The following is a 12,661-nucleotide window of genomic DNA, read 5'->3' as shown; positions in this document are numbered from 1 at the left end:
CACTTCAACTGTGAGAGATGGAATCTAAAATAATTAATTAGCATTTTATTGACATAAAATTGACATGACATAAGTATTTGATCACCTACCAACCAGTAAGATCTTGCGAAACATGGCCCCATCCACCCTCCCCTCAATACGGTGCAGTCGACCTGTCCCCTTTGCAAAAAAGCATTCCCAAAGTATGATGTTTCCACCTCCATGCTTCACAGTTGGGATGGTGTTCTTGGGGTTGTACTTATCCTTCTTCTTCCTCCAAACACGGCGAGAGGAGATTAGACCAAAAAGCTCGATTTATGTCTCATCAGACCACATGACCTTCTCCCATTCCTCCTCTGGATCATCCAGATGGTGATTGGCAAACTTCAGATGGGCCTGGACATAGGCGCCGATTTATGTTTTCCTCCGTGGGTGCTCATAGGCGCACGCCATTTATATATATATATTTTTTCGTGGGTGCTCGCTATTTTCTGTGGGTGCTCGAGCCCCGGAGCACCCACGGTATCGGTGCCTATGGGCCTGGACATGCGCTGGCTTGCGTGTGCTGCAGGATTTTAATCCATGACGGTGTAGTGTGTTACTAATGTTTTTTTTTGAGACTGTGGTCCCAGCTCTCTTCAGGTCATTGACCAGGTTAATCATTCAGGGTTGGTTTTTGGGTCTAGGTATCTCTACTGAGATGAACATACATACAATATTGATTGGTGATCTGAAACATTCACGGTAAATGAATGAAAAATATGGTGATTCTGTTGGCATAAACATTTATCTTTAATGGATACACTCACCTAAAGGATTATTAGCAACACCTGTTCAATTTCTCATTAATGCAATTATCTAATCAACCAATCAAATCAAATCAAATCAAAATCAAATCAAAATTTATTTATAAAGCGCTTTTTACAACAGCAGTTGTCACAAAGTGCTTTACAGAGACACCCGGCCTTAAACCCCAAGGAGCAAACAACAGTAGTGTTGAATTTCAGTGGCTAGGAAAAACTCCCTAAGAAGGTTGAATTTTAGGAAGAAACCTAGAGAGGACCCAGGCTCAGAGGGGTGACCAGTCCTCTTCTGGCTGTGCCGGGTGAGATATTAAGAGTCCAATTGGAATAATAAATACATTTCTCTTGGCTAAATCCAGAGTATATTTGATTTTAGACTAGGTCAGAAGTATGACCAGGTGGACAAGGACAGGAACAGCAACGGTCCCCCCAAACCAGGTAATCCGCAGGTGTGGACCAGGACCTCATCTCCTTCTAAAATTTAAAATTGGAGGAAACTGAGAAAAGTTAGTAGTACATCCCTCGTGTCCCCCAGCACAATAATATAGCAGCGTAACACCTTGGAAACTGAGACGGGGGGGTCCGGTGACACTGTGGCCCTACCCGGGGGAGGCCCCCGGACAGGGCCCAACAGGCAGGAAATCAATCCAACCACATTGCCAGGCATCAACCAAAGGGACACCCACCAACCGCAACCCCCCTGAATGAGGGCCCAGTATTGCTAGCAGTGTACAGCCCAACTGCACAAGTGCGCAATAGAGAGTCAACAACAAGCCAGTGACTCTTCCCCCGAAGGGCATTGGAGGGAGGGCATCCCAGTGGCGACGAGAGCCCACCTGGCAAGACAGCAAGGGTGGACAGTATCAAGCCTACTGGTCACCTTCACGCCCCCGGGCCAGGCTACACCTAATTATAAACCGTGCTGTAGAGATGAGTTTTTAGTAGACACTTGAAAGTTTGCACTGAGTTTGCATTTCTAACCTTAATTGGCAGATCATTCCACAGGAGTGGAGCTCTATGAGAAAAGGCCCTGCCGCCAACTGTTTGTTTAGAAATTCTAGGTACAATTAAAAGGCCTGCGTCTTGCGATCTAAGGTTACGTGTAGGTATGTATGGCTGGATCATTTCAGCAAGGTAAGTAGGAGCAAGTCCATGTATTGATTTATAGGTTAAGAGTAAAACCTTAAAATCAGCCCTAACCCTAACAGGCAGCCAATGTAAGGTTGCCAGGACAGGAGTAATGTGTTCAAATTTTTTTGTTCTAGTTAGGATTCTAGCAGCTGTGTGCAGCACTAATTGAAGTTTATTTATTAATTTGTCTGGATAACCAGAGAGAAGAGCATTGCAGTAATCTAATCTAGAAGTAACGAAAGCATGGATGAATTTTTCTGCATCAGTTTTTGATAGAAAGTTTCAAATTTTTGCGATGTTTCGAAGATGAAAATAAGCAACTCTTGAGACATATTTTATATGTTCTTCAAAGGAGAGGTCAGGGTCAAGGGTAACGCCAAGGTTTTTTACAGTTTTTTGGGATACGACCATGCAGTTGCTTCAATGAATTTAGGGGTGTGGTCCTGGTCAAGACAATCTCCTGAACTCCAAACTGAATGTCAGAATGGGAAAGAAAGGTGCAATTTTGAGTGTGGCATGGTTGTTGGTGCCAGACGGGCCGGTCTGAGTATTTCACAATCTGCTCAGTTACTGGGATTTTCACGCACAACCATTTCTAGGGTTTACAAAGAATGGTGTGAAAAGGGAAAAACATCCAGTATGCGGCAGTCCTGCAGGCGAAAATGCCTTGTTAATGCTAGAGGTCAGTGGAGAATGGGCCGACTGATTCAAGCTGATAGAAGAGCAACTTTGACTGAAATAACCACTCGTTACAACCGAGGTATGCAGCAAAGCATTTGTGAAGCCACAACACGCACAACCTTGAGGCGGATGGGCTACAACAGCAGAAGACCCCACCGGGTACCACTCATCTCCACTACAAATAGGAAAAAGAGGCTACAATTTGCACGAGCTCACCAAAATTGGACAGTTGAAGACTGGAAGAATGTTGCCTGGTCTGATGAGTCTTGATTTCTGTGGAGACATTCAGATGGTAGAGTCAGAATTTGGCGTAACCAGAATAAGAACAGGGATCCATCTTGCCTTGTTACCACTGTGCAGGCTGGTGGTGGCGGTGTAATGGTGTGGGGGATGTTTTCTTGGCACACTTTAGGGCCCTTAGTGCCAATTGGGCATCGTTTAAATGCCACAGCCTACCTGAGCATTGTTTCTGACCATGTCCATCCCTTTATGACCACCATGTACCCATCCTCTGATGGCTACTTCCAGCAGGATAATGAACCATGTCTCAAACCTCGAATAATTTCAAATTGGTTTCTTGAACATGACAATGAGTTCACTGTACTGAAATGGCCCCCACAGTTACCAGATCTCAACCCAATAGAGCATCTTTGGGATGTGGTGGAACGGGAGCAACGTGCCCTGGATGTGCATCCCACAAATCTCCATCAACTGCAAGATGCTATCCTATCAATATGGGCCAACATTTCTAAAGAATGCTTTCAGCACCTTGTTGAATCAATGCCACGTAGAATTAAGGCAGTTCTGAAGGCGAAAGGGGGTCAAACACAGTATTAGTATGGTGTTCCTAATAATCCTTTAGGTGAGTGTATATCAGAATAGATATTATGACTGGAAAGGTTCAGGTATTTAATATAGCATCGCAGCAAGACAGAGATATACTATAATGTTCAAAAAAATAGCAGTGCGCGAAAAACAGTGGACAAAGTGCAAATATTTTGTAGCAGCAGTTCCATATTTTAAATGTAGTGGAAACATTACACATCCAATCCCAAATCAAAGCACTAACAGATTTTATTACATCAGCGTTATTCTTTCACAGGAAGCAAAAAGAAGGGAATTTAAGCTATTCAAAAAAAATTGCAGTGTGGACATTGTTTACTTCAAACCCAAAAATGTATTAATGTATAAACTGAATAAATTCTTCAAGATCCAACTTCACTGAACAGTACTCATCTAATATTTAGTTGCATAACCTTTGTTTACAACTTTATGTTTAAATAGATAACTCATAACCTTATGTTTTAATAGATTATTTTGCTATGTGTAGGTGGGGTGTAGAGCCACATCAAACCTGGAAATCCAAATCCACACGGGACGGCAGGTTCCCATTGGGGTCACTTTAGGGTTTAAGTCAGGGCTGCCCAACCTACAGGAGAGTAGAAAACCTACAGAACATTAGATTTCCAGGCACAGGGTTGGGCAGCCCTGGTTTAGGTGTTCCTGCATTAGATTGGGTTTGAGTAAAAGGTTATAGGTCAGGGTTAGATTTGGGTGTGGAACTGGAATGGGGGAAGCATGGATTTCTGGGTCTAGTTTGGGCCACGGGTGATACACCTCCGGTCAAAAGCTTAAGAACACCTCAATTGTTCCAGTTTTTATTGAAATTCACACAGCTACATGTCTCTGAAATGTACTCTGAAATTAAAACATAGAACAAAGGAACAGTTGGAGACAAAAAATAAATCATGGAATTGTTTAGTTCTACATCTTTGACTCAACAAAGTATCTACCTTGCAGATATAACAGCCGACCACACTCATGGCATTCTTTCTACATTGGAAATCATATTGTTTGGAATGTTCTTCCCAACACTGTTGCAGACGTTCTCACAAACATATTTTACTTGTAGGTTGCTTTGCTTTCACCTTGTGCCCAGTAAATTCCAAACTAGCTCAGGGGGGTTTAAGTAAGGAGACTGTGCAGGCCATTCCTTTATTTGAAGCCTACCGTCTTGTTCTTTTCTTCTATGGTAGGTCTGACATAGTTTGGAGGTGTATATTGGGTCATTAACTTGCTGTAGGGAGAATCACAGACCAACTAGGCATACACCAGAGGGTATTGCATTGCGCTGCAAAATGCTATGCTATCCGTTTTAGTTCAGGGTGCCACTCACTATGTGCAAGTCGGCAACTCTGAATCCAGCAAAACAGCCAATCACGCTTCCTCCTCAATGTTTGATAGTTGGTGTCACACTCTGAGGAACCATCCTGTGAGCCACCTATCATGCAAGCTGTTGACAAAAAAAATCTTCTGATTCTGTTGTGGTTTTGGGTCTGCCAGACCTCTTCCTGTCAGAGTTTCCTCCAGTTTCTAAGTGCCTTTTGATGGTGTAGGAACTTTTCTCATTGACACCTTTCTTTGCAATTGCTCAAAAGGAAAGATCAATACTTTTAAGGGTTGTATTTATCTGTCTGCCTTTGTTAATGCCTTTTTCTCACCATTTTATGATAGCAAGATACTACTTACTGCAGTACAATACTGTCCAAATAATGCTGAAATGGGTGCTGTTACACAGTCTGTTCCAACACTGCTTTTATACAGAGGCTTTGTTAGTACATCTACAAGAGTTGGGACACTTGTAGCAATTGTTAGCATCAACTTTCAAGGCTTAATGGGGGTGGTCTAAAACTTTTGACCAGTATGTATCTACACTGCACGAAGAAAGGCTCATGAAGGAACTTCTGAAATTTTGGATCCAGCACAGACTTTTAAAAATGGTTTCTTCTTTAGGCTACTTCATTATTTGTACCTTTTTTGTCATGTATTTTATTTCATGCCCCTATATGTGTAGATCGGACAATAATGCATTTAATGCACTCATTGCCAGCTTTCATTTAGTCACTGTTTTAGTAGCTTTAATAGGCATACCTAAATTTGTTGCGTAGAAATGGTCTATGTTGGTCTTGAGTGATGGATGTTATTCGCTTGATCAGTTGGATTTATTGAGATCTTGCAACAAATGGACATGGAATGTCATTTATATCCACATTCTAATTAAGAGCCACACATACAGGAGCATTTTTAATGCTACAATCTGTTAAGCCTCCAAACCTGAGTAAACCCTCCTTGATGTACTCCCCTCAGTAAATGGGTTTCCCTGTTTAGTAGTGCACTGCCCCAACCTGTGACTCGCTTCTGTAGATATTTTGATTTTACGTTGTTTGTGCAGTACATTTGAGATGCAACAAACAACAGATAAACAGCAGAGAAGCTAAGTAGTTTGCCCCTTTAGCAAAACAAATCTGTAATTTGCAATTTGAAATTTTGCAGGAAAGTGGCAGGTTGAGCAGAACAAACGTTTGCAACCTTATAAAAGCTCATCTTAATCAAGTTTAAGATGTCATGGGAAAAACAACCTTGCAGTGAAAACCAATCACATTTCAATCAACCTTAAATCAACACAAAATGATTTAAAATTATAAACTTGACAAATTAAGCAATTGTTTTGGTGTTTTCTATACTTATTAAGAGCATCTTTACTGTAATTCACATGCATTTCTATTTGTTGCCTGGATTGCACTATCAACATTTAGATCATGTGGATAAGATAGAAACCACATTCATAATCACACATTAACAAAAAATCCAACCTTGAAGATTCTTTATTTGTTGTCACAGTAAAGTCAAAAAAGCTGAACAATCTTGCATGTGTCAAAAATGTCACCAGAAGCAACGCTCTGACAGCAGTTCTACAAAAATAATTGCACCCAGACCCCTCCTAGGACAATGAATGTTGCAGCTGCTGAGACAGAATCCTGTAGTAAACACTGGTTTTAACCCCGTGGTCTTTCTCTCCACTATCTTCACTGTTCTCTAGGTGGAGGAGGCGGTGGCTGTGCTGCAAGCCCACCAGGCTAAGGAAAAGACAATCAAATGTCTAGGCTCATGATGAATATTAAATTAATATAGTATATTACTGGCAAGTTACATAATTAATTTCAATGCTCTTTATACAAGCAATAACCAGGACCTTATTTGCTTGAGTAAAGTACAATACCACGTTGCAGAGCTAGAGCTCTTATACACTCCTAAGTCAGATAGATTATTTCAATATTGCCTCTATCATTTTTAGGTGTTCATTACCTACAAAGTTTAACACTGCACCTAAAAACATTCATGAAGGTCTGTACATGTTTTTACCAGACTAAATTAATTAAAGAAACAAACGCATCACTTAAATCAGGAGTTCAAGTCATGATTACAAAAATGTAACAACAAAAAAAAACTTTTCCTTTATAACATTTCTGGAGAACAACACTATGAGTTAAAGCTGTGATTCATTCCAACCCAGCACATCAATGTTCATGCAGTTTTATAATTTACAATATTAATCCTGTGCCCAAACACTTCTAAAAAACATCAAACAGTACCTGTGAAGACAGGTCACCATTGCATTGCTTAAAAGTGGCCACTTTTAACTGGTTTTATCCCTCTGACTGTTTTCCTGCAAAGAAGGGACCTTTTCATGTGCTTTTTAAACTTCTGATCTCTAAGGCCGTAGATGAGAGGGCTGAGCAGCCGTGGTAAAATATTAGTTATAATGTTATTGCAGAACATTATTACTGAGCGGAAGTCTGGGAAGAGGGAAGTAAGGACAGCATCCATGAGAGGGGTGATGTAGGACAGCATAGAGAACAATAGCTGCACAACATGCAAACGTATAGTCATCTGGGCCTTTCTGGATGAAACTGGATCTGAGGTGGCAGCTTTAGCTGAAAACACCACTCTAAAGTATGTATAGATCAGTGTGATCCACACAAAGCACAAATAAAGGATATTGGTGGCATAGTCTGTGTTATAGTTGTGAATTGACTGAAAGATATTTATAGGATAGCACATTCTACCAGAAGAGAAAAATGACAAAGGCTTGAAGACAAAGGTGATAATGACTTTGATGAATCCGGGAATGGCCCCCACAACCCAAATACAGGCGATGAGCATGTAGGTCCTACTCACTGTACAGATTAAAGGATGCTGTAAAGGGTGACAGATGGCTATAAAGCGTTCAATTGACATGGCTGCCAAGTTTAAAGGAGTGTTTTTATGAGTGTTCTCACAAATCAGAAGCAGAACTATACACAGAGACACATTTAAGTTAGGGCAAACATAGGACAATACATGCAAGTTCACCATAATAGACACCATGACATTGTCATTGATGATCAGCTGCATATAAAGGATGTACCTGGAGTCACTGTGGAAATTCACGTTGGTGAAGAAGGTGTATAAAAGGGTTCCATTAATGTAGTTAATAATGAGGCCAAAAAGAACGACTGTGAGGTTTTTGAGCAACGCCTCTTCAAAAACGTCTCGGCGCATGTTGAGTGTGGAGAAGTTGCTGTTCATCCCTGTTGCTGACAATAAATCTGACTGGAATGCTACGTATCAGGGAGTGAGAGGCACTAACAATAGCACTTTTTCTTCAAAACACAATATCAAAGAAAAAAGATGCATTAAATACAAAGATCAGCAGTTAAATTCATCAGGAAAAGGATAAAGGACTCATGACTAATTTGAATGATTTGCTGTTCATTGAAAATGTATACATAGAACTCAATGTCCCACTGAATGGATGATATGTCTTTCTACACTTTGCAGGTGCTAGAAGGCTTTATTATAGTCATTGGTGTGAAAAAAAGTTGCCCACTGGTGAAAAACATGGGACACAAACAATGACACAGTACTCAAGGGTCCCAGCCTAATGTCATGACCCAGGGTATTTGAAGTGGACCAATGTTGCCGTAAGAGGTGTTTGTTTATTGCAATGATCTGCTTTTTGCAGATTGCTCACATGGGACTTGGAGAGTTTGAGATAAACATCTGATCCTGGTCGCTTAGGGGATGTGATGACATTTCAAGTCTCCTTGGACTGAGCCCCAAAAGACTTCAAACAGGTTATTACCAGAAAACATTGTTGTCATAAAGAAAATCTAATTAGAAGTTGTTGACAATGGTCAGGAATTATTTGATTCAAATTTCAGAATATATATGTGGCATTTGAGGCAGTTAGTACTGTCTAGAGCAGGGGTTCTCAACCTTTTGCAAGCTGGGCTCCCCCAAAGCTGGTTCATCGCAATTGGGGCCCCCCTTCCCGGCGCCACCCCCACTATACCACCTTGCATAGATAGATAGATAAATAGCCCCCTAGGCTATTATTTTTAGGCCCACACATTATTATTATTATTATTATCATCAGTAGCGGTAGGTAGGCCTATTATCATTTCTAGGCTATTGCTATATAATTAAGAGGTTACATGCTTTATTGTTGGTATTATTATTATTATTATTATTATCATCATCATCAGTAGGCCTATTATCATGACTAGGCTATTGCTATAATTGGGAATTGGCACCAGACCTCTGATATGAATGTATGCTCTATTATTGTTATTATTACTAGACTTAATAGTAGGCATATCATCTGCATTTTTTACAGAAGCTTGCAGGTAGGCAATGTTAATGTGAGACCTGAGCCTGCTTTGCCTTGCAAAGATCCTCAATTCTTGGCGCAATGTCTGATAAACATAGCCTCAAATCATCCTTGATTTGTGCCCAATTGCGGTATTTCGTTTTGAGTGCAGTAGTTTTTGAGAATCCTGCCTCACACAAATATGTCGACGTGAAAGGGAGGAGAATCTTCAAGGCGACGTCACAGAGTTGAGGGTATTCCTGCATCAATGTTGCCCAGAATGACAAAAGAGGACAGGAGGTAAAGAGTTCCTTCAGCCTACTGTCACTCTTCAGCTCAATAAGCTGTTCCTGCATATCAATTGACAGCTCGTTTGCTGTGCACACAAATGGATCTCGAACCCACGCAAAAGAGCGATAACCCTCTTTAAAGTACGTCGCAAATTGTTCTCTCATTGCTGACAGGTGCTCAGATGCTGACTGAAATAGAGAGGAGAAATCGTGTGACGTGCCTGCATCAGTGATAAAGTCTGCAAGGCTGGGGAACATGTCGCAGTTCCCTCGAATGATGCGGCCATGCCAGAGGTCAGGTTTTTATGTGAAGGCGTCCACTCTGTCTGCAAGGAGCAAAATATGAGTTTCCCGGCCTTGCAAAGACAGGTTGAGGCCATTCAAGCGGTCAAATATATTCCCCTAAAGGATTATTAGGAACACCTGTTCAATTTCTCATTAATGCAATTATCTAATCAACCAATCACATGGCAGTTGCTTCAATGCATTTAGGGGTGTGGTCCTGGTCAAGACAATCTCCTGAACTCCAAACTGAATGTCAGAATGGGAAAAAAAGGTGATTTAAGCAATTTTGAGCGTGGCATGGTTGTTGGTGCCAGACGGGCCGGTCTGAGTATTTAACAATCTGCTCAGTTACTGGGATTTTCACGCACAACCATTTCTAGGGTTTACAAAGAATGGTGTGAGGTCAGAGGAGAATGGGCCGACTGATTCAAGCTGATAGAAGAGCAACTTTGACTGAAATAACCACTCGTTACAACCGAGGTATGCAGCAAAGCATTTGTGAAGCCACAACACGCACAACCTTGAGGCGGATGGGCTACAACAGCAGAAGACCCCACAGGGTACCACTCATCTCCACTACAAATAGGAAAAAGAGGCTAGAATTTGCACGAGCTCACCAAAATTGGACAGTTGAAGACTGGAAGAATGTTGCCTGGTCTGATGAGTCTTGATTTCTGTTGAGACATTCAGATGGTAGAGTCAGAATTTGGCGTAACCAGAATAAGAACATGGATCCATCTTGCCTTGTTACCACTGTGCAGGCTGGTGGTGGCGGTGTAATGGTGTGGGGGATGTTTTCTTGGCACACTTTAGGGCCCTTAGTGCCAATTGTGCATTGTTTAAATGCCACGGCCTACCTGAGCATTGTTTCTGACCATGTCCATCCCTTTATGACCACCGTGTACCCATCCTTTGATGGCTACTTCCAGCAGGATAATGAACCATGTCACAAAGCTCGAATAATTTCAAATTGGTTTCTTGAACATGACAATGAGTTCACTGTACTGAAATGGCCCCCACAGTTACCAGATCTCAACCCAATCGAGCATCTTTGGGATGTGGTGGAACGGGAGCTTCGTGCCCTGGATGTGCATCCCACAAATCTCCATCAACTGCAAGATGCTATCCTATCAATATGGGCCAACATTTCTAAAGAATGCTTTCAGCACCTTGTTAAATCAATGCCACGTAGAATTAAGGCAGTTCTGAAGGCGAAAGGGGGTCAAACACAGTATTAGTATGGTGTTCTTAATAATCCTTTAGGTGAGTGTATATCAACCAAGTAGAACAGAGACGCAAGCCACATAGTATCATCCAGATACTTCGCCAGATCTGATTTGATTTCTGTCAAAAAATACTTCACCTCCTCTCGCAGCTCATACAACCGCTGTAACACCCGCCCCCAGGAGAGCCAGCGAACTTCAGTGTGCAGAAGCAGCTGTTCGTGCCCTGACCCCATCTCCTGGCAGAGGACCCCAAACAAGCGAGAGTTTAGCGGCCGTGATTTGATGAGATTTATAATTTTCACGGATTGGTTCAGCACAGAGTCAAAGAGAACTGGAATTTTTTTCGCAGCTAGTGCTTCGCGATGGACCATGCAATGTGTCAATTTCACAAGTGGAGCTACATGCTGAACGCGAGCAGCTAGGCCACGCTCATGGCCCATCATTGCCCGCGCACCATCCGTGCATAAGCCAACGCATAAGCCAACGCAAGTCAAACCATTTTCACAAAGAAAAATATCAAGGACATTGAAGATGGCTTCTCCTGTAGTGTGCAAATGAAGAGGCCGGCAAAACAGGACATCCTCCTCAATCGCCTTGTCCCTATCATTATTCTGCACATGTTTTGCATGGCCGGCAAAATGAGAGTCTCTGCAATTGTATGCGGTTTACCCAGTTTAGCTATTCTTTTGGCCACTACATACGATGCCTCCAAACACTGTTTAGACACAGTGCTGTGAACTGAAATTGTTGCCTGTTGCTGATGGAGGCCATCAAGAATTCTTTTAAAATATTCAGCTGGTTTATCCTTAATGCCAGCATGCTTTGTTTCGAGGTGCCTTTTTAGTTTGCAGGGCTTCATGCTGTTGTTTGCCAGCACCTCGGCACACACAACACACTGAGGTCTCAGATCAGCCGTGACTGTAAACCCAAACTGCAGGTATGCTTCATCGTACCTTCGAAGCTTTTTTGCAGCTGGTGTTGCGTCGGTTGCCTTGTTGGTCCTCACTAGAAATCTCTCCATTTTTGTTTGGTTTTGAAATAATTTGGATGTGGATTGGTTGTGTTTTCAATAAAGTTTAGGCTATGATGTAAAGATGTGTGCGTGTGTGGCTATGTTGAGATCTTTAATACAACGAACAAAATAATGATTTTATGGGCAATGCAAATTTTATTTTAAGACTTAACGATTGTAGTTCTTTGTCAGTGAGTCAGTGAGTGAGTGAGTGAGTGAGTGAGTGGGTGGGTGTGTGTGTGTGTGTCTCGCGTGGGTGTTGCAACACGGTGAAAAAGGCAGAGGGGTAGATAGCTAAGAGCTAAGAAACAATTACTGGCTATGGCCGAGATGGGGATAATCTTTGAAAAGACTGTTTGTGGGATTAGTCTTTAAAAAGTCTGTTTGGGTTTTGAAGTAAATTTATATCGATGGATTACTAGACTAGCGAGAGATGGCACAAGCAAACTTGGCAAGAGACTAGACTGGAGTGAATGCAACTATGTGGGTCAAATGCAGTGATTTATTTTTGTGTGAGAGTGAGTGAAGAAACATTTACATTTACACCCCGCTCTATAAACCATGCACATGCGCGATTCATTTGCAGCCTGGACGCGGAGTGGTGTGAGTGTCCTCACTGCTGCGCGAGGCTACTGAGAGACTGATCGCCTGTGAGTGCTTTTGGACGGGGGAGGGGCTAACGGCAGCACCCGCTGCTCGTTGAGCACAGTAACTGCAGAGTGATACGTGCTTTCGAGTCTCCAAACACCACAAAACATTTTTTGCCATCTTATTAATCACTA

The 12,661-nt window shown here is 42.0% G+C and overlaps 1 protein-coding gene across 1 annotated transcript; it reads right to left on the bottom strand.

Annotated features, from left to right (window-relative positions):
* Nucleotides 1-7,055: 7,055 nt before the first annotated feature.
* On the bottom strand, nucleotides 7,056-8,003 carry LOC105009554 (odorant receptor 131-2-like). The gene has a single exon (XM_010868977.4). It carries the CDS (start codon nucleotides 8,001-8,003, stop codon nucleotides 7,056-7,058), a length of 948 nt encoding a protein of 315 aa, XP_010867279.4.
* Between the last annotated feature and the right edge of the window lie 4,658 nt (nucleotides 8,004-12,661).

This window comes from Esox lucius, chromosome 12, assembly GCF_011004845.1.
Source record: "Esox lucius isolate fEsoLuc1 chromosome 12, fEsoLuc1.pri, whole genome shotgun sequence".
Lineage (NCBI taxonomy): Eukaryota > Metazoa > Chordata > Actinopteri > Esociformes > Esocidae > Esox > Esox lucius.
Note: the sequence above shows the minus strand (reverse complement) of the source record. Positions and strands in the feature narration are given on the sequence as shown.